The sequence below is a fragment of the Gopherus flavomarginatus genome, chromosome 2 (genome assembly GCF_025201925.1).
Source record: "Gopherus flavomarginatus isolate rGopFla2 chromosome 2, rGopFla2.mat.asm, whole genome shotgun sequence".
NCBI classification, from domain to species: Eukaryota; Metazoa; Chordata; order Testudines; family Testudinidae; genus Gopherus; species Gopherus flavomarginatus.
Window position 1 is genome coordinate 36559518 of NC_066618.1, and position 23541 is coordinate 36583058.

General features: G+C 45.0%; 1 protein-coding gene across 7 annotated transcripts in view; it reads left to right on the forward strand.

The window, feature by feature from the left end:
- Positions 1–23541, forward strand: part of ARHGAP21 (Rho GTPase activating protein 21) — a 219631-nt gene that overhangs the window by 77888 nt on the left and 118202 nt on the right. For all 7 annotated transcript variants that reach the window (XM_050938980.1, XM_050938985.1, XM_050938984.1 and 4 more), the window contains one exon: positions 14065–14247. In XM_050938980.1, coding sequence (XP_050794937.1) covers positions 14065–14247 — 183 coding nt within the window. The remainder of the gene's footprint in view (positions 1–14064; positions 14248–23541) is intronic.

Below are 23541 nucleotides of genomic sequence, written 5' to 3' on the forward strand. Positions count from 1 at the left end.
ATAATTAAGGCTATTGCTGTCAGTAATAAACTCTATTAAATGGGGGGAGGGATGGCTCAGTGTTTTGAACATTGGCCGGCTAAACCCAGGGTTGTGAGTTCAATCCTTGAGGGGGCCATCTGGGGCAAAATCAGTACTTGGTTCTGCTATTGAAGGCAGGAGGCTGGACTTGATGACTTTTCAAGGTCCCTTCCAGTTCTATATCTCCATTATTTAAAAAAAAAAAAAAAGTTTCAATTTACTTTTGGGGGAGATTTTGAAAGGCACAAAAGGCACTTGGAGCTCAACTCCCATAGAAAGTAAATGGAAGTTGGGCACCTAACTCCTGTTTGTGTCTTTTTTTTTTTTAAATCTTCCGTTGTATGTATGTAATAGACCAGACATGCACATAAAGAATAGAGAATGTAACTTTAGATTTTCTGGTATTTGCATGTACCTTCATTCAGAGAATTAACTTAGTGTAAGTGGGGTAGTCCCCTGTAACATTTTACTGTTTATTACATAAACCAAAATGCAGTCAGGGTTGTGACCTGCCCGTCACACATTATGCTACAATTTGTTGACTTGACTCTGTAGACCCACAACCCAAGTGACTCCCTCAAACCTCAGTGGGAGTCACAAAATTTACCACAAATAACTGAAGATGTATCCATGGTATTTAAATTTTCATACCAGCAGCTGTGTACTTGACTTGCAGGGTTGTTCTGAGGATTCATTGGTTAATGTTCATCCTTGAATGTAAAGTATGTTGGATATTTTTAAGGCAACTGTGTATATATCTGTTTAGTGGTGGTCAGCTGACCAGACGGTGTTAGTGTTCTATATAAAGAGAGAGAGGGAGTGTGTGTGTGTTGTGTGTATGTGAGTATGGGAAGGAAGCCAACTAGAAGATTTCTCTGGATTTAGGATTTTTTGTTTGCAGTTATCCATGCCTTTGTCACCTCCAGGCTGGACTATTTTTTGTTGCATAGGACTACCTGTATGAAGCACACAGAAGCTTAAAGATAACCTGCTAATGATTTGTAAAATATTGACTTGCTTTTGTACACTTTATTTTGTCCACTTTGTTGTATGAAGATGGTCTGAAAAGTTGTATATTTTGTCTTATGTGAAATATTTTATTTAAAAACATCAAGAATGCCTACTAATCTTATTTAGTTTAGCTGGGCAGCTTGTTGGAAGGCTTTCAGGATGCTAACATACTGTTAAGTTCAAGGGTCTATCCTGCAGTCTGTGGATATCTTCACCAGTCAGAAAACTGTTTATTATTAAATTCAATATTCAAGGCAAAGCATTTGCTGTAAACTTCAGCATCTCGTGTGTATTATGGTAACTACACAGAACAAGAAATGGTGTTTTCAGATTTGGAAAAAACCTCCTTTCCCTCAGGACTTCTAGAAATGTCTCTTGAACTCTTTTTAGAGAAAGGGTATTTAAACTTGGGTTGTTCAGCTCCTGTCTAATTTTAATGGTTCAGTTTCTGACTGTGATCTGATAATCCATAGAGATTCAAGGATTTATCTTCTGTTTAAAATGAAACTGAGACACACACAGCTTTTACTAAGATGTATGTTACAAAATAGTCTAGTTTGTCAGAACTTAGGTTTAGTGAATTTAAATTATTCATTATGTAACTACATTTTTCATGCTGATGAAATGCAAATAAAGCTTCTTTAGAGAGACATCACCTTTAGGAAATGATGTGTATTCTTCTACTTGACTGTCCTATTCAGTTCACAAGTAAAAGTGTGTAGGAGCTCTGCCCTCAGTAAGTCATTCTTGTCTATAGAAGTCAACATCTTTCCTGTGCATATTTTTTTTCTTGTACATCATACAGCTTCATTTTATATTGGAAAGCTTCTTCTTTTCCTTCCCAAAAGCTTTTCCTAAAGAGGGAGGTTTTGGTGGATAGGATGTAATTTTGGGGAACACCAAGGGTGTTTGTCTGGATGGTTCATGGGTGTTTTTAACTTGTAACTAATTGATTCTTCTCTGGTCACAGCAGTGGCTGAAAATTGCTGCCATCTGATGGCTATTCATGGGGTGTCATGAAACAAATTGTGTTGTGATATGAGTGATTATTTTATATATGTATAAGAAATGTGTGACATGAGTCATTGTAATTAATACTTTCAGACCCATTGTTGGCAGTCTCAAAGAGCTAAAGATTGAAGATGGAGAATTAACTTTGTACATGCTCTGTGAATAAATGTCAGTCTAACATCTTTCATAGACTTTAAAGTCAGAAGGGACCACCATGATCATCTAGTCCGACCTCCTGCACATTGCAGGCCATAGTACCTCACCCACTCCTGAAATGGACCCCTAAACTCTGGCTGAGTTGCTGAAGTCCTCAGATCATGGTTTAAAGACTTCTTAAGTTACACAGAATTCACCATTTGCACTTGTTTAAACCTGCAAGTGATCCATGCCGCATGCTGCGGAGGAAGGTGAAAACCCCCCAGGATCTTTGCCAGTCTGACCTGGGGGAAAATTCCTTCCTGACCCCAGATATGGCAGTCAGACCCTGAGCATGTGAGCAAGACCTACCAGGCAGATACCTGGGAGAGAATCTCTGTAGTAACTGAGAGTCCTCCCCATTTAATGTCTTGTCTTCAGCAGTTGGGGATTTTTGTTACTGGCAGTTGCCGATGGGCCACATGCCATTATAGGCAATCTCATCAGTGCTAAATTTTGACATAAATTTAAGTTAATTCCCTTAGTTTTAACTTTTAACTCAGTGATGATCAAAACTTGTCTCTCTCACCAACAGAAATTGAGCCAATTAAAGATACTACTTCACCCACCTTGTCTCTTAACTCCAGGGACATTCTAATCTCAGGTCAGTCAAATTGCTATGTTACAATGCTACTTCAGGTCTTGTAGGTTTTTTATCGATCAGGTTTCAGTTTCAGGAGAATTTAACTTCAATGATCACGAGTAATTCATTCTGAAATTTCTATTTGATTAACTAGGCCATTGCTATCTACTTAAATTAACGGTGTGTGTAACACTTGTAATAAACGGTATTACTTTAAACTTTTAAAAAACATTGGCATATACATGACACATCTGAATATTTATCTTACACTTAAATGTGTAACATTCACATCTAATGTGATTTTTTTATCATATTTCTATCACTTGTCTTGCCCAAAACTTTTCAAATGTACCACCTATTCTGTACAAAATTGACTGTCATCTCTACACTACTATATGGGAATTAAATAACTGAATCCCTGCACTTCAGCTTGAAAAATTTAGTTATGAAGAGTTGTTTTTTTTTTTTTCTATGGTCTGAGGCCAGTGGTTCAAGTACTGTCCTGTTTGCCCAGTTAACGGGATCAGCTCAGCTCTGTCCTTCATGGATTAGTTCTCTGTTTTCTCATGAGCATGTAAGAGACTTTTTGAGAGGATACACTCTTACATACAAGGCAGTCTGAGGGTTACAATTTAAAGCATCTATCAACATTATTTATAAGATCCAATTTATTGAACTGAGAGGGAAAAAAATCACACATATACAGAAACTGCATAGTAAGGTAGTGATGTGAAGTGCTTAAATAGCTAAATTGATAGCTATGTTAAAAGGTTGAATAACTTAACTAAACCTAAGTATATAAGTTTCTTGGCCTGTCTGATCACATAATCTCCCTCTCCTGGATTGCCCATTTCCACCACACTAAGCACAGGTTTCCTATCCTCACTTTCAGTGTCCTCCATCATTTAGGCTTCAAGTTGCCAGGATAACTTCTTATCATGACATTTACCACTCTCTTTCACTCTGCTAGTGGCATTGACCTTGATCAACCACTTGTTCACTTTTTTCCAACAAGCATCTTTCACCTTCTGCCATGACTCCCTTTGTGCTTGGGAAGACAGCATCTCACTAAAATTCATAAATGACCACCTGAGTCTCTCTTAAATTCTCCTTAAAACCTATGTTTTCTGTGATGCCTGTAGGTGCTGCTACTGTCAGAATAATAAATACTGTAGAAATAATATACAAATAACTTCAGCATGTGCTTGGCATCAATCCAATTCCACCTGACTTCTGTGGGCATTGGATTACGCCCACATTATGCAAGATTTTCTGTTTCATTCCCCACAATCGATTTAGCCACAGATGAAGAGTGATGCAAGTACTGCTATCATTCATGACTCTTGGGGAAGTAGCCCATGCAGAAACCTTCTTTCCCTGGATAGTTGCCTTTCTTCTCTGATTCAAATTTAATTCTAATCTCTCTAATCCTTTATAGATTTAAAAAAATTGTAGAGAAAAGTATTATATTGGAGACCTAGCCCACTTTTAATCTAAAAGGTAAAGCTTTAATATTTTTCTTCGAGTGCTTGCTCATGTAGATTCCATTCCAGGTGTGTGCACGCCCACATGTGCAGTCGTCGGAGATTTTGCCTTAAGAGTATTTGTAGGGTTGGCAGTGGCACCCCCTCAAGTGCCGTGCTCATGCGCCGATATATCAGCATCACCGACCCTACATCTTCTCAGTTCCTTCTTATCAACCATGGTGGTTAGTCAGAGCACCTTTCCTTGCATTGCAAGGGCTAGTGGTTTTTTGTCTACTGACTTAGAGCCTTGTAAATAGTTTGTGTATAGTACAGTAACTTCTCGCTTAACGTTGAAAAATGCGAATTTAAGCGAAATGATGTTAAGTGAATCCAATTTCCCCATAGGAATTAATGTAAATGTGTGTGTGTGGGGGGGTCAGTTCCAGGGAAACTTTTTCACCGGACAAGACTTATTTTATCTATTTTTTTATTCTCACACTCTCTCTCTCTCTCTCTTACTTTTAAACAAACAATTTAATACTGTACACAGCAATGATGATTGTGAAGCTTGGTTGAGGTGGTGAAGTAAGAGGGTGGGATATTTCCCAGGAATGTTAATGTAGCCTCACACTCTACAAGGCAGCACAAATGGAGGCAGCATGGCAGACAGACACACCGTGTGTGTGAGATGCACATTGCCCCTTTAAGTATGCTGATCCCTCTCAAGTAATTGCCTTTTTAAGTAGATCAGCAAGTTGAGACAGCTGCTGCTGCCAGCATGCTCCCTCTATCCTGAGCCCTGTCATTCTCTCTCCCCCAGCTCCCATGGAGATGGGGTAAACGGGGAGCAGGAGAGAGGGGGACACCCTGACATTAGTGTCCCCCTCCCCCCCACAACAAGCAGGAGGCTCCTGGGAGCAGCGCCAAGACAGAGGGCAGGAGCGGCACATGGCAGTGAGGGGAGGGACAGCTGAACTGCTGGCAATTGATAGCCTGCTGTGTGGCTGCCACACAGGGAACTTAGGGGAGCTGATTGTGAGGAGAGGGGTTTGGTCCATCCTGGTTCCAAGTCCCTACCAGCTCGCTCCAATGAGCTGCTCTTCCTACAAGCAATGGGCAAAGCAAGTGGGTGCCAAACAGTTATAAGGGAGCATTGCACAACTTTAAACGAGCATGTTCTTGAATTGATCAGCAATGAAACAACATTAACCAGGATGACTTCAAGTGAGGAGTTACTGTATTTAGTGTATTTAGTGTTAAATGTAGTTAGTAGTTAGTAGTTAGCGGCTAGGCTTTCAGCTAGGCTTCCAGCGGGGACTTCATCTCTGGCGGGGCATGCCCTGGTCTCCTGTGTTTAAGTTCTGCGCGTACTGCAATAGGCCTATGCCTATATGTGACCCCCATAGCAGCTGCCTCAAGTGCTTAGGGGAGTTGCACATTAGGGACAAGTGCTGAATTTGTAAAAACTTCCAGCCCTGCACATAAAAGAAACGGGATATTTGACTATGGGTTTTCCTCATGGAATCCGCCCTGCATCCACCCTATGTGCAGCCCTGCTAGGATTCACCAAGTATCTTGGCCGCAGTGTGCCCCTGGCCTTGGGCTCCACCTGGCACCATTTCCCATCGCCAGTGCCCAAAAAGAAGACCCAAAAGCATGGATCTCGGGCACTGGGCAAAACAGGCCATGGGTCATTGGCAAGGGACCCCCTTTGGGCCGCCCAGCCACTCCATAGCTGTGCGCTCATACCTCCCAGTCAGATCTTTAGCCCTGTGAAAGGTCCACCAATAACTCCTGGGAGTGGCATGGGACCAAAAAGCCTGATGACACTGACGCCTTCACAGGCTTCCTATGCCAAGAGAGCACAGGCCTCTGTCCTCACCACCAATCCAGCATGTGCCTCAGGAACCAGCAAAGGCTCCCCATGAGGGCAAGCCAGTGCCTAAAACCCCTTGGAGGCAGTGGAGCACTGCCGATCCCCTGAGATGAAGAAGCACTCTATCTCTGCTGCGGATCGCTCAGAGCAAGATGCCGGTCTCCGCATTACCAACACTGCTCACCTTCTGGCTGGTTGTCATCTCAGAGCAGGTCCCATTCGCTTGCCTTGTGGAAGTGCTCCCTGTCGTGTCTCTGGTCTCCCTCCCGTCCAGCATCGATCAGGCTCTGGGCACCGATCTTCAACCGTGATGGTCAGCAAACAAACCCAGCCGTTCACAGCCCCACTGTGGCCACCAGAAGGGGATTCCTCCAGCATGGAAGCCCAGTTCAGTCCTTCACCAAGACTGTACTGGTGTGAATGGACACCCGAGGCCATGGCAACATCTATGGCACTGACTTGGTGGCACGGCTAGTGGCCAGCACAGTGTTCTCATTGGCACATATAGGAAACATTGGTTATGGCAATGCCCCCTTCACATTGCTCATTGACTGCCGCCTCGTAGTGACAGCTGGCGTCATCGATGGAACCGGGCTCAGTGCATGAGGCACACTCAATGGTAGAGTCAGAGGGAATTTTGTCCACCCCTGAGCCTCCCTCCCCTGTGGGGGAAAGATGCCCCGGAGCCTCCCCAAGCTGTGCAATCATCTTCATCCCCAGACGAGGCGGTTGTGGGACTCTCGAGTGTCAGCCTGCCGGACCATTTCAAAAAACACCAGGCCCTGCTGCATCGGGTGGCTGAGAACTTAGGCCTGGAGGTGGAGGAAATGGCTGAGCAAGCAGACACCTTGTTTGATGTCTTGTTGGCTTCTACCCTAAACTGTGTTGCACTACCAATGCATGACAGTGTCCTTAAGATTACCAAGGGTCTCTGGCAAACTCCTTCCTCCATTCCTCCCTCCTCAAAAAAGGCCAATGGATACAAATACTTTGTCCTAGCCAAGGGATTTGAATACCTCTACACCCACCCTCCCCTGGGCTCGCTAGTGGTCTTTGTGACTAATGAAAGAGACAAACAGTGGCATACCAGCTCAAATCCCCCAAACAGAGGCCAAATGGTTGGATCTGTTTGGAAGAAAAATTTATTCGTCAGCCAGTTTGCTGTTCCATGTGGCAAACCACAACTGACGGGACTTCCTCCATAAGTTCAGAGTTTAGCCCAGGAATTTGGCACCCTGCTGGAGGGCTCTGCAGCTGCCAGGTGATCCCTCCAGATGACATGGAATGCGGTGGACTTGGCAGCCAGAGTGGTTGCATTAGCAGTGGTAATGAGGTGCAGTTCCTGGCTCCAGACCACAGATCTCTCCCAAGAAATGCAGACCTCGATCCAGAACCTCCCATTCAATGGGAGCGGTCGCTTTTCTGACCAGATGGATGCGAGGGTGCATGGGCTTAAAGGACACCAAGGTCACCCTTCATTTGCTGGGCCTGCATACAGCCTATGAGAAAGCAGTTCCAGCCACCCCTGCTGGCTAGGCCTTGGCAGTTTTGTCCGGGATCTGCAAGGAGGAGGAACAGACGCTAGTTTCAGCTGGCGTTGCCCTTCCTCCTCCCCCTTAGCCCCGCAATCCACCCTGGCAAAACATCCTGGGGGCCAGAAGCGCTCTTTTTGAGGGTGTGGCTGAGAGCGACACTTTCCCAGTCACCTCCCCAGATCCACCCTGGTCTTTCCTCACCTGTCTTCATCCTTTCCATTGGACCTGGTCCCAAGTCACCTCAGACTGTTGGGTGCTGGACATAGTATCTCAAAGTTACACCATGCAGTTTTCGGCCGCCCCTCCCACTCCTCCTTTCTGTCCCTCTCATGACCAGCTCCTTCTCATAAACAACTTTTTCAAGAGGTTGAGAACCTCCTGCGCCTGGGAATAGTGGAGGAGGTCCCTCGGTACATGAAGGGAAAGGGGTTCTATTCCCACTACTTCCTAATCCCAAAAGCAAAAGGGGGCCTCAGACCCATCCTGTACCTGTGATGTCTCAACAAGTCTCTCGAAAAGTTGAAGTTTTGCATGGTCTCCCTGGGTCTGGGAGACTGATACGTCACCCTCAACTTGAAGGATGCCTATTTCCGTGTCTCCATATTTCAACGTCAGAGACATTTCCTCCGTTTTATAGCGGGCGAATGCCATTTCCAATTTATGGCACGCCCCTTTGGCCACTCATTGGCTCCAAGGGTTTTTACAAAATGTATGGCGCCAGTGGTCACTTACCTCTGACATCAAGGGGTCCAGGTCTTCCCACATCTCGACAACTGGCTCATCAAGGACAGGTCTTGGGACCAAGTGAGGAGGAGCCTCAATCTGTTACGTTCCACTTGCCATCACCTACGTCTGTTGCTAAATGAGAGAAAAATCCATCATAAGGCCAGTTGAATGCATAGAGTTCATGGGGCGGTTCTCGACTCCATGCTAGCCAGAGCCTTCCTCCCAGAGGTGTGTGTTTTTTTTCAGGCTATATCAAACCTGATCTCCCTTGTAAAGAACCACTTGCTAGCTGTGACTTTAACCTGCCTGCAGTTGCTGGGCCATACGTGGTCAGACATATCAGGCTCCACTTCTGGCCTCTGCAAGCGTGACTGGCATTGGTTTACACCCTCAACAAACACGATCTAGAATGAGTGGTCAGGGTGCCAGATAACATCTTGTCATCCCTGGATTGGTGGCTGGACACCGGGTCGGTGTTGGTGGGAGTCCCCTTTGTGATCCCGTCCCTGTCGGTGACACTGGTCTACGACACTTCGGGCCTGGGCTGGGAAGCGGTGGAAGAAGCACTGGACCTGGGCGATGTAAGCACCTGGGGCCGATGGTTGCGGGACGATCTGGCTCTCCACATCGTCAGGGAGCTCAGAGTGGTTCATCTGGCAGGCCAGGCTTTCTTGCCCCATGAGGGGTAAGGTGGTGCAGGACCTCATGGACAATAACACAGTGATGTATTATATTAACAGAAATGGCGGAGCCAGGTTGTCAGCCCTTTGCCAAGAAGCTTTCCGCCTTTGGGACTTCTGTGTGTGGTGTGCCATTCGTGTGATAGCCGCGCGCCTACCCGGGACCAAGAATGTGTTAGCAGATTGCCTCAGCAATCGTCGCGCCATCCGGAGGGGGCCAGTATGATCTTCTGAAAGTGGGGAACTCCCCAGGTGGACTTGTTCATGCCCTGCCAGAACAGGAAATGCCACATGTTCTGTTTGCTCTGGTGGATGGACAGGAGTTCCCTGTCAGATGCTTTCCTGCTTCCGTGGTCAGGAGCCCTGATGTACGCCTTTCTGCCCGTGCCATTGATCCTCAGAATCCTTGAGAAGATCAAACAGGACAGGGCGAGGGTTATCCTGATAGCCCCCGAGTGGCCTCGCCTGCAGTGGATTGGCATGCTGCTGGACCATTTGGTAGTTCTGCTAATGCGACTCCCTCTCTGACAGGGTCTGTTGTTCCATAATCACATCAGTCTCCTATACCCGAGCCTGGAAGCATTGAATTTGAAAGCGTGGCTGCTGTGCGGCTAAATGCAGAAGAAACAGGTCTTTCTGGGTAGCAGAAACCCCTCCACCAGAGTGACCTACCAGCCAAAATGGGAAAGATTCATGTGCTGGGCCTTGGATTGGTGTGTCAGGGCTGAGCAGGCCTCATTGCAAGTGATCCTGAACTATCTTCTGCACCTCAACCTTCAGGCCTTGTCCCTGTCATCAGTCAGGGTCCACCTGGTTGCTATTTTGGCTTTCCACCTTCTGTTGTAAGGCAGGTCAGTTTTCAATCACAACATGGTGGCCTAGTTCTTGAAAGGTCTGGATCATCTTTACCCCCATGTCTGGGATCCTGCCCCTCCTTGGGATTTAAATCTTGTGCTATCGAGGCTCCTTCTCTCCTGGAAGGTTATGTTCCTGGTGGCGATTTACATCCACTCACAGTATGTCTGAGATCAGGGCACTTACGTTAGAATCACCCTATATGATGTTCTACAAGGACAAGGTCTGGTTGTGGCCGCACCTAGTGTCCCTGGCCAAGGTCGTCTCTCAGTTTCGTACTGGCCAAGATATTTTCTTACCGGTCTTCTTTCCAAAGCCTCATAATTCTGAAGAGGCACGCAGATTGCGTGCCCTGGATGTCCAGAGGGCGCTGGCTTTCTGTATTGACAGGACATGGCCTTTCTGTAAGGCAGTGCAACTGCTTGTTGCGGAGGCTGACAGGATGCAAGGTAGCCCAGTGTCTGCTCAGAGGATCTCGTCCTGGCTCTCAGCCTGCATCCAATACTGTTATGAGCAGGTGGGTGTGACTTCACCGGTGATAGTCAAAGTGCACTTGACTAGAGTGCAAGGATCATCAGCAACCTTCTTGGCTCGAATGCCCATCCAAGAGATCCATAGAGCAGCCACCTGATTCTGTTCACACATTTACATTGCACTATTATTATTAAATTTTATTAAATTACGCACTTACCTAGCAGGCCCGAGACAATGCTGGCTTTGGTAGAGCAATATTACAAGCTGCATGATCGTGAACTCCGAGCCCACCTCCATGAAAACTGCTTGTGAGTCACCTAGAATGGAATTGACATGAGCAAGCACTTGAAGAAAAAAGTTACCCACCTTTCGTAACTTGTTCTTTGAGATGTGTTGCTCATGTCCATTCCATTACTCGCCTTCCTGCCCCTCTGTCAGTGTTGCAAGCAAGAAAGAACTGAGAGGGCGTAGGGTCGGCAGTGCCTGATATACCGGCGCGTGAGTGCGGCACTCGAGGGGGCACCACTGCTAATTCTACGGATACCCCTAAGGCAAAAATCTCCTACTGCACATGTGCGCATGCGGACACCTAGAATGGAATGGACATGAGCAACAGATCTTGAAGAACAATAGTTACAAAATGTAGGTAACTATTTATTTATTTATTTATTTATTTCAACTAAAGCTGTGGGGCTGTTCATGCTAATTGAAAAAACATCTGATTGATTACCAGGTCAAATACCCAAAGCAGATACAGAACACTGGATCCGATTTGGAGGGCCTCATAGGTTTTCTCTCACACGCCCTTTTTTTTTGTTTTGTTTTTTAAACCTATTTTGACTTTAGCTTTGAGGTAAATAAGCATTAAGTGGCATTGGCTTGGAAAATCACAGTGCCTGAATATGCAGCTGGATGAAAGGATAAGAGATGATTTATTTAAACTTTTTATAATTTGTGCTAGTTTTATGAAGTCTACATAAATACTTGGGTTATTTTTAAATACATGCTTTTGTTTATGCTTGAAGGAATAGAGTGTAACAAGATGGAATTTTGACTCTGCTACTTGTATAATTTTGGGTGACGTTGGCATACTGAAACATCTGGGGGGTGAGTCACTCTAGGAATGAACTCGAAAACAAAGAAGTTGAGTCAGTATTTTCTTGAATAGCAAAGGATTAAACCTCTATGTCAAGAAGCCTAACAAATGAAATGCCTTTCTTATTTCCATTGTCACATTGCTCTAAATGTTGTGTAAAGTAGAAGTTGGATTTGTTTTTTGTCTAACCTTGTATAGTTCCTTTTCAAGGACCGAACACTTAACTCGTGAACCAGTTATGGATGGGCCTTTACTACATTTGTCAGTATTGTTAGATGGAAGGTGATTGTTGGAGGGAAGTAAAGAGGTTAAAAAATAAAAATCGATCTGGTTCGGCAGCTGCTGCTCTCAGAATACCAGTTCTGAGCACACTGTATAGTAAAGAACAGAATTTTCAGACAGAAAGATGCACACAATATGTTGGGGAAGAGTCAACATGGCTTTTGTAAATGGAAATAGTGGCGCCTCAATCTTTGAGGGGATCAACAAGCATGTGGGCAAAGGGTGATCCAGTGGATGTATTGCACTTGGACTTTCAGAAAGCCTTTGACATGGTCCCTCATCAAAGGTTTTTAAGCAAAGCAAGTAGTCATGGGATAAGAGGGTAGGTCCTCTCATGAATCAGTAACTGATTAAAAGATGGGAGAGAAAAGGTAGAAATAAATGGCTAGCTTTCACAGTGTAGAGGGGTTAATAGCGGGGTTCCCCAAGGATCTGTACTGGAGCCACTGCTGTTCAACATATTCATAAATTATCTGGAAAAAAGGCATCAGTGAGGTGGCAAAGTTTGCAGACAATATACAATTACATAGTTAAGCCCAAAGCTGACTGTGAAAAGTGACACAGAGATCTCACAAAATTGGGTGACTGAGGAACAAAATGGCAGTTGAAATTCATTATTGATAAATGCACAGTAATGCATGTTGGAATCCCAAAAACACACATAAAATAGTGGCAGGAGCGGCGCCAGGGTTTTTGGCGCCCTAGGCAGGGGTCCTTCCACGTTCCCGGTCGTTGGCGGCAATTCTGCGGCAGGGGTGGGGGGGTCCTTCCGCGCTCCCGGTCTTCGGGGCACTTCAGTGGTGGGTCCCGAAGCGAGTGAAGGACCCGCCACAGAATTGCCGACGACTACCCAGAGCGCAGAAGGATCCCCCCACTGCCGAATTGCTGCCGCGGGTGGCAAAATGCCACCCCCCCTCCCCCAAATCCTAGTGCCGGCGGTCGCCTAAATGGAGGCGCCGGCCCTGAATAGTGGGGTCTAAATTAGCTGTTACCACTCAAGGAAGAGATCTTGGAGTCATTGCAGATGGTTCTCGGAAAACATATGCCCAATGTGTAGTGGAAGTGCACAAAGCTAACAGTGTTAGGAATTATTAGGAAAGGGATAGTTAATAAGACCAAAAATATGCTGCTGCTATATAAATCCTTGGTACATCACACCTTGAATACGGCATGCAGTTCTAGTCACTCCATCTCAAAAAAGATATATTAGAATTGGGAAATGTACAGAGAAGGGCACCAAAAATGATTTGGGGTATGGAACAACTTACATACAATGAGAGATTTAAAAAGACTTGGACTAGTCAACTTAGGTATTAGGGATCTATAAAATCACAAATGATGTGGAGAGAGTGAATAGGAAAGTATTATTTACTCCTTTACATAACCAAATAACCAGTGGTCACCCAATGAAATTAATAGGCAGTAGTTTTAAAACAAATAAAAAGAAATACTTCACACAATGCACAGCCAACCCGTGGAACTCATTGCCATGGGACATTGTGAAGGTCGAAAATATAGGTTGTTTAAAAAAAAGAATTAGATAAGTTCATGGAGGTTAGGTCCCTCAGTGACTATTAGCCAAGATGGTCAGGGGGACAACTGCATACTTTGGGTTTCCCTAAGCCTATGATTGCTAGAAGCTGGGACTGGATAATGGGATGGATCACTCAATAAATTGCCCTATTCAGTTCATTGCCTCTGTAGCATCTGGCACTGGCCACTCTCAGATGATAGGATACCATTGGGCTGACCCAGTTAGGCCATTCTTATGTAATTACAGGTCAGGACAGCATAGTCTATGTACAGTATGTATGTGTTTGTGCTGTGTAAATATCTGAAATGGAATCCTAGCAGACACCCAGGAAGAAGCTTAGTGTTTGTACATGAGTAAACTAAGTCAGACAAGATTTGCAATCTGTGTGGATCTCACTGGATTAGTGCAGTACACAGTATTAAACTCTAGTGCTTGGTGTATTTTTTGTTTTTGTTTTGTACGTTGACTTTCTGAGATACATACAGCTTCACTTACAATTTAAAAATAACTATATTCAGAATATAACCTGAGATTTAATCTTTGGTGGAACAAGTCTTACTATATTAGGCAAACTTACAGCTTGATGATATAATGATCCTGTGTGTGTATTTTGTCTTGTACATTTTATTTCTTGAAGATGAAGGATTCTCTTAAGAGAAAAAACAAAATTGCAAATTCTATATTTTTTAATATAGTACTTTTTTCTAATCTTATTTTAGGTGTCAAAACATAAAGATGGAAATGAGCAGAGTGAAGTTGTATCACCATCGGAGGAAGAAGAAACATTCTCTTGGCCTGGTCCAAAAACAGTTGTGTTAAGGAGGACGTCTCAGGGCTTTGGTTTTACCTTAAGACACTTCATTGTTTACCCTCCCGAGTCTGCTGTTCACTTTTCTTTTAAAGTAAGTGAAATTAATGATGAGGGATATTTTTCAAAACACCTCCATGTTTCGGAAACAGCATTATCATGCTTTATGGATTTTTTTACTCCTTAGGAGTGTGTAGTAATTAGAAAAAATGATCCATATCAAAATAATCATCTCTTTTTAAGATAATGAAATCTTTCCTGTTTCCATGAGTGTAAATCTTATACTGAGGTGAAATACCTTCATGCATAATAATAAATGTCAGGCTTATTTGCTGTCTTGAGTACAAACTTCTTGATCTGCTTTATTCTCAGTGTATACTCCTTATATAAATTGTTGAACTACTCTTCTCGCTTAGATCACAGACCAGTCTTCCTCCTGTTTTTAATTCTTTCCCCTGCAAAATACTACAGCCCATCAGTGTGGGCCTGAGACTTTATTTTTGAATTGACTTGAAAAAAACTGAAAATAATTATATGAAAAGGATAATTTTTATTTTAAAAAACCTTCTGATTTAATAACATTTTATTTGGTAACTAGGAATAAGTGTAGTAATAGTTTGTTACTGTAGAACTTGAATGTATTGCTGGTAAGCTTGGCAAATTTTTGACCTAAAACTATTGACACATCTGTCCAGATTTTAAAAAAAAAAAAAAGTTTACTCAAGTGTCTGTATCACAGTGTCACATTTAGAGAACAACCTGGAAAAAGAAGAAAACAATACAAGATAGGAAATCTGCTCCACCTTTCATTGTTTACATCTGAAGTTAATGTGTGCTGCAAAGACAGTTTTCATGATTCTTGTATTTGTTATCTACTGAAAAGGGCTAGAGCTTTCAGTTTCCAATTAGCCAGGAGAGAGAAAAGATATGTATTTGCATATTCTGGAAGAAGTCTGTCAATTTTACAGTATACAGAAACCAAAGCTCATAAGTTTCCTCCTTTCTTTAAAACAACTATGAAGTAAGAAAATCTCTACATACTAGGTTGGTCTCTCTCAAATGACCTTGTAAACTGGAGTAATAGTAATAGGATGAAATTTAATAGTGAAAAGTGCAAGGTCATGCATTTAGGGATTAATAAGAATTTTGGTTATAAATTGAGAACACATCAGTTGGAAGTAACAGAGGAGGAGAAAGACCTTGGAGTATTGGTTGATCACAGGATGACTGAGCCGCCAATGTGATATGGCCATTAAAAAAGCGAATGCGGTCTTCAGATGCATCAGGCGAGGTACTTCCAGTAAAGATAAGGAGGTGTTAGTACCATTATACCAGGCACTGGTGAGACCCCATCTGGAATACTGTGTGCAGTTCTGGTCTCCCGTGTTTAAGAAGGATGAATTCAAACTGGAACAGATACAGAGAAGGGCTACTAGGATGATCCGAGGAATGGAAAACCTGTCTTACGAAAGGAGTCTGAAAGAGCTTGGCTTGTTTAGCCTAACCAAAAGAAGGCTGAAGGGAGATATGATTGCTCTTTATAAAGATATCCGAGGGATAAATATCAGGGAGGGAGAAATTATTTAAGCTTAGTACCAGCGTTGACACAAGAACAAATGGATATAAACTGTCTATTAGGAAGTTTAGACTTGAAATTAGACGAAGGTTTCTAACCATCAGAGGAGTGAAGTTCTGGAACAGCCTTCCAAGGGAAGTAGTGGGGGCAAAAGACATATCTGGCTTCAAGACTAAGCTTGATAAGTTTACGGAGGGGATAGTATAATGGGATAGCTTAATTTTGGCAATTAATTGATCTTTGATTATTAACGGGTAAATATGCCCCAATGGTCTGTGATGGGATGTTAGATGGGGTGGGATCTGAGTTACTACAGAGAACTCTTTCCTGGATGCTGGCTGGTGATTTTTACCCACATGCTCAGGGTTTAACTGATCCCCATATTTGAGGTCGGGAAGGCATTTCCCTCCAGGGAAGATTGGAAGAGGCCCTGGAGGTTTTTCACCTTCCTCTGCAGCATGGGGCACGGTTCACTTGCTGGAGGATTCTCTGCACCTTGATGTCTTCAAACCATGATTTGAGGACTTAAGTAACTCAGACATAGGTTAGGGGTTTGATACAGCAGTGAGTGGGTGAGACTCTGTGGTCTGCGTTGTGCAGGAGGTCAGACTAGATGATCATAATTGTCCCTTCTGACCTTGAAGTCTGAGTCTGAATTACTGTCTATATTCTAAGTGTTCAATTGTATTCAATGGGTAAAAAAGAGCGTGGTTTATGTTGATAGAAAACAGTGAGACAATTTTGGTGATCTAGTTAGTATTACTTTATTCATAAAATAATATTTTGGTAATCTTCCAGGGATATAGTTTCACATAGTGCATGCAACCGTTGGATGTTCCTTCTGGTTCTGTCTTCAGACAAGGAGCCAGTCAAGAACAAAAAAGTTTTGGCTCCCAGTTCTCTGTTTGGCTCTATTCTCCAGTTGTTTCCTGCGTCCCTTCACAAAGGTAGCTGAAGCTTTCTTTTGTATCAGCGTGCCCCTGGTCTACACTACATGTTTAAACCGATTTAACGCTGTACCCAGCCACACAATGAGGCCCTTTATATTGATATAAAAGGTTCTTTAAATTGGTTTCTGTACTCCTCCCCAACGAGAGGAGTAGCGCTAAAATCGGTATTACCATATCGGATTAGGGTTAGTGTGGCCGCAAATCGACGGTATTGGCCTCCGGGCGGTATCCCGCAGTGCACCACTGTGACCTCTCTGGAAAGCAATCTGAACTCGGATACACTGGCCAGGTAGACAGGAAAAGCCCCGCGAACTTTTGAATTTCATTTTCTGTTTGCCCAACGTGGAGCTCTGATCAGCACGGGTGGCGATGCAGTCCCAAATCCAAAAAGAGCTCTAGCATGGACCATACGGGAGATACTGGATCTGATCGCTGTATGGGGAGACAAATCTGTTCTATCAGAGCTCCGTTACAGAAAACGAAATGAGAAAGCATTTGAAAAAATCTCCAGGCTATGATAGACAGAGGCCACAGCAGGGACTCAGCACAGTGCTGCGTGACAAGCGTAACGGAAAACCAAAGAATCAAATGGATGCTCATGAAGGGAGGGAGGGGGGACTTGAGGACTCCAGCTATCCCACAGTCCCCGCAGTCTCCGAAAAGTATTTGCATTCTTGGCTGAGCTCCCAGTGCCTGTAGGGTCAAACACATTGTCCTGGGTGGTTCAGGGTATAGCACGTCAATTTACCCCCTCCGCCCCCCCGTGAAAGAAAAGGGAAAAAAATCATTTCTCCCCTCTTTTCAGTGTCACCCTATGTCTACTGAATGCTGCTGGTAGACACGATGCTGCGACAGTAAAGAGCAGTATCTGCTCCTCTTCCCTCCCCGGTGGCAGACGGTACAATATGCTTGCTGTCTGCTGAGTGTTCCTGGCTGGCCTCAGGTGAGGCCGGCCGGGGGCGCCTGGGTAAAAATAGAAATGACTCCCGGTCATTCCCAGTAGATGGTACAGAACGGCTGGTAACAGTCTTCATCGTAGCAACTGGGGGCTGAGCTCCATCAGCCGCCTCCCTTTCATGTGTAAAGAAAAGATTCTGTACTGCCTGGACTATCATAGCAGCGGGATGCTGGGCTCCTCTCCCCACACGGCTTAATGTCCTGCCTGGACTAATAGCAGTTGGAGGCTGCCTCCCCCTCATTTTATCTCACTAACAAGTCAGTGTTTCTTATTCCTGCATTCTTTATTACTTCATCACACAAATGGGGGGACACTGCCACGGTAGCCCAGGAAGGTTGAGGGAGGAGGGAAGCAACAGGTGGGGTTGTTGCAGGGGCTCCTCCCGTGAATGGCATGCAGCTCATCATGTCTGCAGGATCTGACCTAGAACAGCTGTGCTCTCTGGTTCTCTGATACACTGGTTCTCTAGTACACTTGCCCCATATTCTAGGCAGGACTGACTCTATTTTTAGATACCATAAAAGAGGGATTGACTTGGGGAGTCATTCTCATTTTTGTCTTTGCGCCCCCGGCCAACCTCAGCCAGGGGCACCCATGACAGCAGCAGACGGTACAGAACGACAGATAACCGTCATCTCAAATGGCGCAGCAGACAGTACAGAATGACTGATAACCGTCTCTGCTGTCATGCAAAGGCAAATGAATGCTGCTGTGTAGCGCTGCAGTATCACCTCTGTTAGCAGCATACGGTAACAGTGTAAAAAAAAAAAAATGCTGAATGGGCTCCATGGTTGCCGTGCTATGACGTCTGCCAGGGCAATCCAGGGAAAAAGGACGTGAAATGATTGTCTGCCGTTGCTTTCCCGGAGGAAGGAATGAGTGACGACATTATCCAGAACCACCCGCGACAATGATTTTTGCCCCATCAGGCACTGGGATCTCAACCCAGAATTCCAAGGGGCGGGGGAGACTGTGGGAACTATGGGATAGCTACGGAATAACAACCCACAGTGCAACGCTCCAGAAATCGACGCTAGCCTCAGACATGGATGGACACCACCGAATTAATGTGCTTAGTGTGGCCATGTGCACTCGACTTTATACAATCTGTTTTACAAAACCGGTTTATGTAAAATCGGAATAATCCCGTAGTGTAGACATACCTTTGGGTGGCTACCAGACTCCTTATAGAGTAGAAGAAACTAGGCAGGAGAGCTTTGCCACTCTGGCTCCAACTCACTTTAGCAGTCTGTTGTGTGCCTGAGCCCTTCCACTGACAGACTTGTTGAAGCCAGCCAGCAGCAGAAATTGCTAGCTAGCAGGAATCAGGTGATTAACATGTTTCCCTGTTCTGCAGCTCAGAATGATCAGCAGGGCGTCAGCCAGGAGATTTCTCTGGATGGATTCCAGTTTGAAGCAGAGGTAGAAGCGAGTGAGGAAGTTTTGGCTGTGCTGAACAACATTTATGCAGCCTTGTTGCTTCCTCCTGACAGAGACCATTTCTTGTAGGCTTCAACAAGAAACCTCAGCCAGTCACTTCTCTTTACTTATCCAGCGCTCCCACCTCCTAAGTCTTCTCCAGAGGCTCTTTGGGTTCCCTTTGGGTTCTTAAACATATGCTTCCAGGGACATCCAGAGGAAGGGGAAGTGGGTAAAAGTAGATCTGTCCCACTCTAGTTGTATGTTTTCATTTTCTGCCTTCACTTCTGACAGCTTTTCGGAGAGTCAAAGGAGAGTGTTCCCAGTGGAATAGCCATTCTGGCACCTCACATCTCAGACTCTAAATATTATTTCAGTGGAGTTTGAGGCCTGAGTTGAGATGCTAGGATCCCTATGTTTCTGCAAAGGGGCTGTTGGGCACTCATCTTCCTTAATCCCTTTCTGTCTCTGAAATGATGGAAATGGTTTCTCCATTCCATTATGACTCTTGCTTTAAATAGGAAATTATGGGATTAGGGGGTACTTACATACTTATGGCTGCCTGCTCATCCTCTTCATTCATGGTGACCATTCAGTTGTTGACTGAAGTTCAGTCAGACAAACTCTACAAACTGGTCTTGGAAAAAATCTCTCGTGCTGACTTTTGGCAGTCAACAGCCTAAATGACATGACTCAGGACTCAGAGTAGGAGCCAATATCATGGTTTCCTCTTCTATTCTGGTTTTGTTGAAATGGCAGAAGGAAGAGGAATAAGTCTTTAAAATCACATACATCTTGTCTTTTCTGGAGACCCAAAACTTCTCATAGACATCTGTGTCTCCCTACCCCACTAGAGAGTTTTATAAGGTTCTTAAGGGTCACTTTCACTTCCAAAATATCTCTCTGGCAGTCCAGCTTATCAACATCCCCTGCCTAAATCTTCACTGAGATCAAGGTAGTAATTTCAGCTGCACCCCCCGCTGGCAGGCTTCTTTATGATCCCATACCTAGGTAACTGCATCATTCAAGCCCAGTCCCTCCAAAAGACCATTCAGGCCCCATTTCTTTGTTCTGTTTGTACTGTGTCTGTCACAATGGGGTTCTGGTCCATGAGTGCAGCTCTTAGATTCCATTGTAATATAAATAGGAGTAACAAGCAGTATCCAGATCACCTCAGGTCATGTTCAAACCCTGGGACTTGTGTTAAGCCTGCATAGGAGCTCACAATCCCAGTCCCAGAGGCTGATCCTTTTAAGTGAAGTCATAGACAGGAAGGAGGCAGAAACATGAATATCCACTGAAAAGCTGGAAGTGGAAATTTTTGATCCCACCTGACCTGCAAATAGAGAGGTACTAGGGGCTGCATGTCTTGTCACAATCTGTTTCCCTGCTGTGTTTCTGTTAAATCCTGTCAGTTCCTTATTCCTCCTTCAGACCCTTGGAGGAGTGCTGAAAGCAAACTAGGGTTTCCTTGGCAATAAAGACTTCACTGACCTGGTACCTACACTGATCCAGTTCCCTAAATTATTCCCTTCTGTAGATGCTCATCAAACTTTCCATTATCACCAGTGGCAGCCTGAACTGGTGAGCACCCACTTTCCTTCTAGGCGTTGCTGTTTCCTGGGAGAGGAGGGGTTTCACATTGACTTGCTAGAACTCAAAGCAGTTAGACATGTCCTGATATCTCCGAACCTTTCAACAAGTCAGCAGGTCCTGATACAATTGGCCAACTCTGTAGTAGCTGCTTACATAAACTGTTGAGGAAAACCAAGTTGTGCATTAAGGAGAACTGAAAGGCAGGGTGACATTGTGACATTTTCTATTGGTAATAGATCTGGGGAATTAGGCACTTCCTAAGTAGTGCAGCTACTAATGTGTGCTGCGTGTTTATCATCAAGTCAGATAAGCTCATTTTGTTTAGACCCACTCTGCTGCGATCCAGCAGTTGCAGGGCACCAAATTCAAACATCTGACCGCTGAAGAAACTGAAGTGAAGTCTTAACAGAATTGGGGAAACTAGGCAGAGGATATGGGTTGGGCTTGCCAGAGAACACAGAGGGCTATGGTTAGATTAAGGCAGTGTTTCTCAAACTTTTTGAGTCTCAAACTCTGGATTTAAGAAGAAAAAATCGTGACTCCTCCCCCAAGGCTTGAAAAGGTAGGAGCATAAGCTGACGGAGGCACCTCCTGGGCATCATGGGTCCAAGGTTGGGAAACACTGCATTAAGCTGATAGTCAATGCCAACCAAGTAGAGTTTCTCTTAGTTACAGTATAAAAAAACAGCACTGCTTAGTAATAACTGTGACAAAGTCTCTTTTGTCCTAACACATAGCCAATAAATGGCGAGAAATATGCAAACCAAATGTGAACCCTTGCAGACTGTGGAACACATGAAATAAGCTGGCAACTAAATTAGTTTGGGTTTCAATAAATGAGAAGTGTATCTCCAAGGAGAAGACAGTGTGATAATTTAGTGAAAAAGTGATGAATGCATGGGTCACTTTGGCAAAGGTCTGCACCCACAAAGATCTGTTACAACCTTCTAATCAGCTGAAAATGTGGTGGTGGTGGCGAAGCAATCTTGGCTACTGTTACCAGGACAGTCATAAGCAGCCACATTTATAAACTACAATTCACTACACTGTCTCTATTTTCATTTCATTTTATTGAAATGTAATGTTGCAATATTTGAATGTGAACAGTAATGGATCAGTAGTATTAATAAAGTAGTATTGTCGTTTTATACTAGAAGCCCCAGTCAGCATCAGGGTCCTATTTTATTAGTGCTGTACAAATACACGTAAAGTCATCGTCCTTTTCCAAAAGAGCTTTTTATCTGAGAAGGCAGGTGACCTGTAAAACAAGTGGGAGAGGGATCAGTCCCCCACACGATTTTATCTACTTCTCTCTCCATAATATATTGTTGGAGAGATTGGGCATCAACTGTCCAACTAGCCTTTATTTATTGGCTGATTTCTTATTTGCATCATGACAATGGCTGGTCTTGAAGGATGTTGAAGTGTGTGATAGCCTTATGGATCAGTTCATCAAGGGCTTTCTATGTGCTAAGGGGCAGTGTGAGAAGATGTAAGAAGCTGACAAATGGGCAGGCAAGGCTGGCATCATTGTAAAGGGCAGTGTGATGAAGCAGAGGAGGGTATAATGAACATTATCTGTGTCATTGTTACTAGTGCCAAGTAGCAACAGAAGCTTAATTTTCTTCAAGTGCTTGCTCATATCCATTCCAGTTAGGTGCGCGCGTGCTGCGTGCACGTTCGTCGGAAGATTTTTACCCTAGCAACACTCGGGTCGGCTGGGCGCCCCCTGGAGTGGCGCCGCCATGGCGCCGGATATATACACCAGCCGACCCAACCGCCCCTCAGTTCCTTCTTACCGCCCGTGTTGGAACAGTGGAGTGCGGTTTCACTGACCTCCACCTCCCTAGCTACTCATAGTTCTCTAGTTATTTGATTGTGTCTTTAGTTCAAAGTTATAGTTAATCTTTATTGTTCAAGCCTCTTCCCTGCATCCGGTGCTGGGGCCCATGCCCAGTTCACCGGGTTTCAAACCGTGCTCGGCCTATCATAAGCCGATGCTGATGGGAGATCCACACGACTCCTGCCTTAAGTGCCTCGGGGAATCTCACCGGACAGATAAGTGTCACATTTGCAAGGCTTTTAAGCAGAGATTGAAAAAGGTCAAGCAGCTCCTCATGGAGGCAGCTCTTACCCCTCCGCCTTCGGCTCCGAGCACTGGTCAATCGGCGGGAAGAAGCGCCTCCTCGGTACCGGACTGTGCCGGTACTGCCAAGGCCTCTCGGCACCGGCCGACACCGAAATCGATTCGGCACCACTCCCTCTCCCCGAGGACAAGAAAGCCTAAGACTCCTGCTGCTTCCATGCCACCTGCCCCGCAGCCAGAGAGCTCATCTAAGACGGATCGCCTGGCACAGATACCTGCCGAGGCACCGACAACGTCGGCACCGTCGAGTCCGGTGCCTGACAGCTCCCCGGCATGCGCCATGGTTGAGCTTACTGACTCATGCTGCTTCCGTGCCACCTGCCCCGCAGCCAGAGAGCTCGTCTAAGTTGGATCGCCCGGCACAGATACCTGCCGAGACACCGATGACGTCGGCACCGTCGATTCGGGTCCCACGAGGGCCGTCGAGTCTGGTGCCTGACAGCTCCTCGGCACGCGCCGTGGTTGAGCTTACTGTTCCCTCCACGCTGGAGACATTTTCAACGGTGAGGGATCTGATTGCCGTGGCAGAGTTGACGCTGCCTCAACCCCTGGCACTGCCGGTGCGGGCAATACAGTCTATCGGCAAGCCTGCCTTGATAAGACTATCCTCTGTCAGCACAGCAGAGCGGCACCATTCACAATCACGGTCCTGCAGACACTCCAGGTCCCGTCGGTGCTCCCGATGCCGCTCGCAGTCCTAGTACCGTTCTGCTCCTCGGTAGCGGTTGCACTCGCGGCACCGG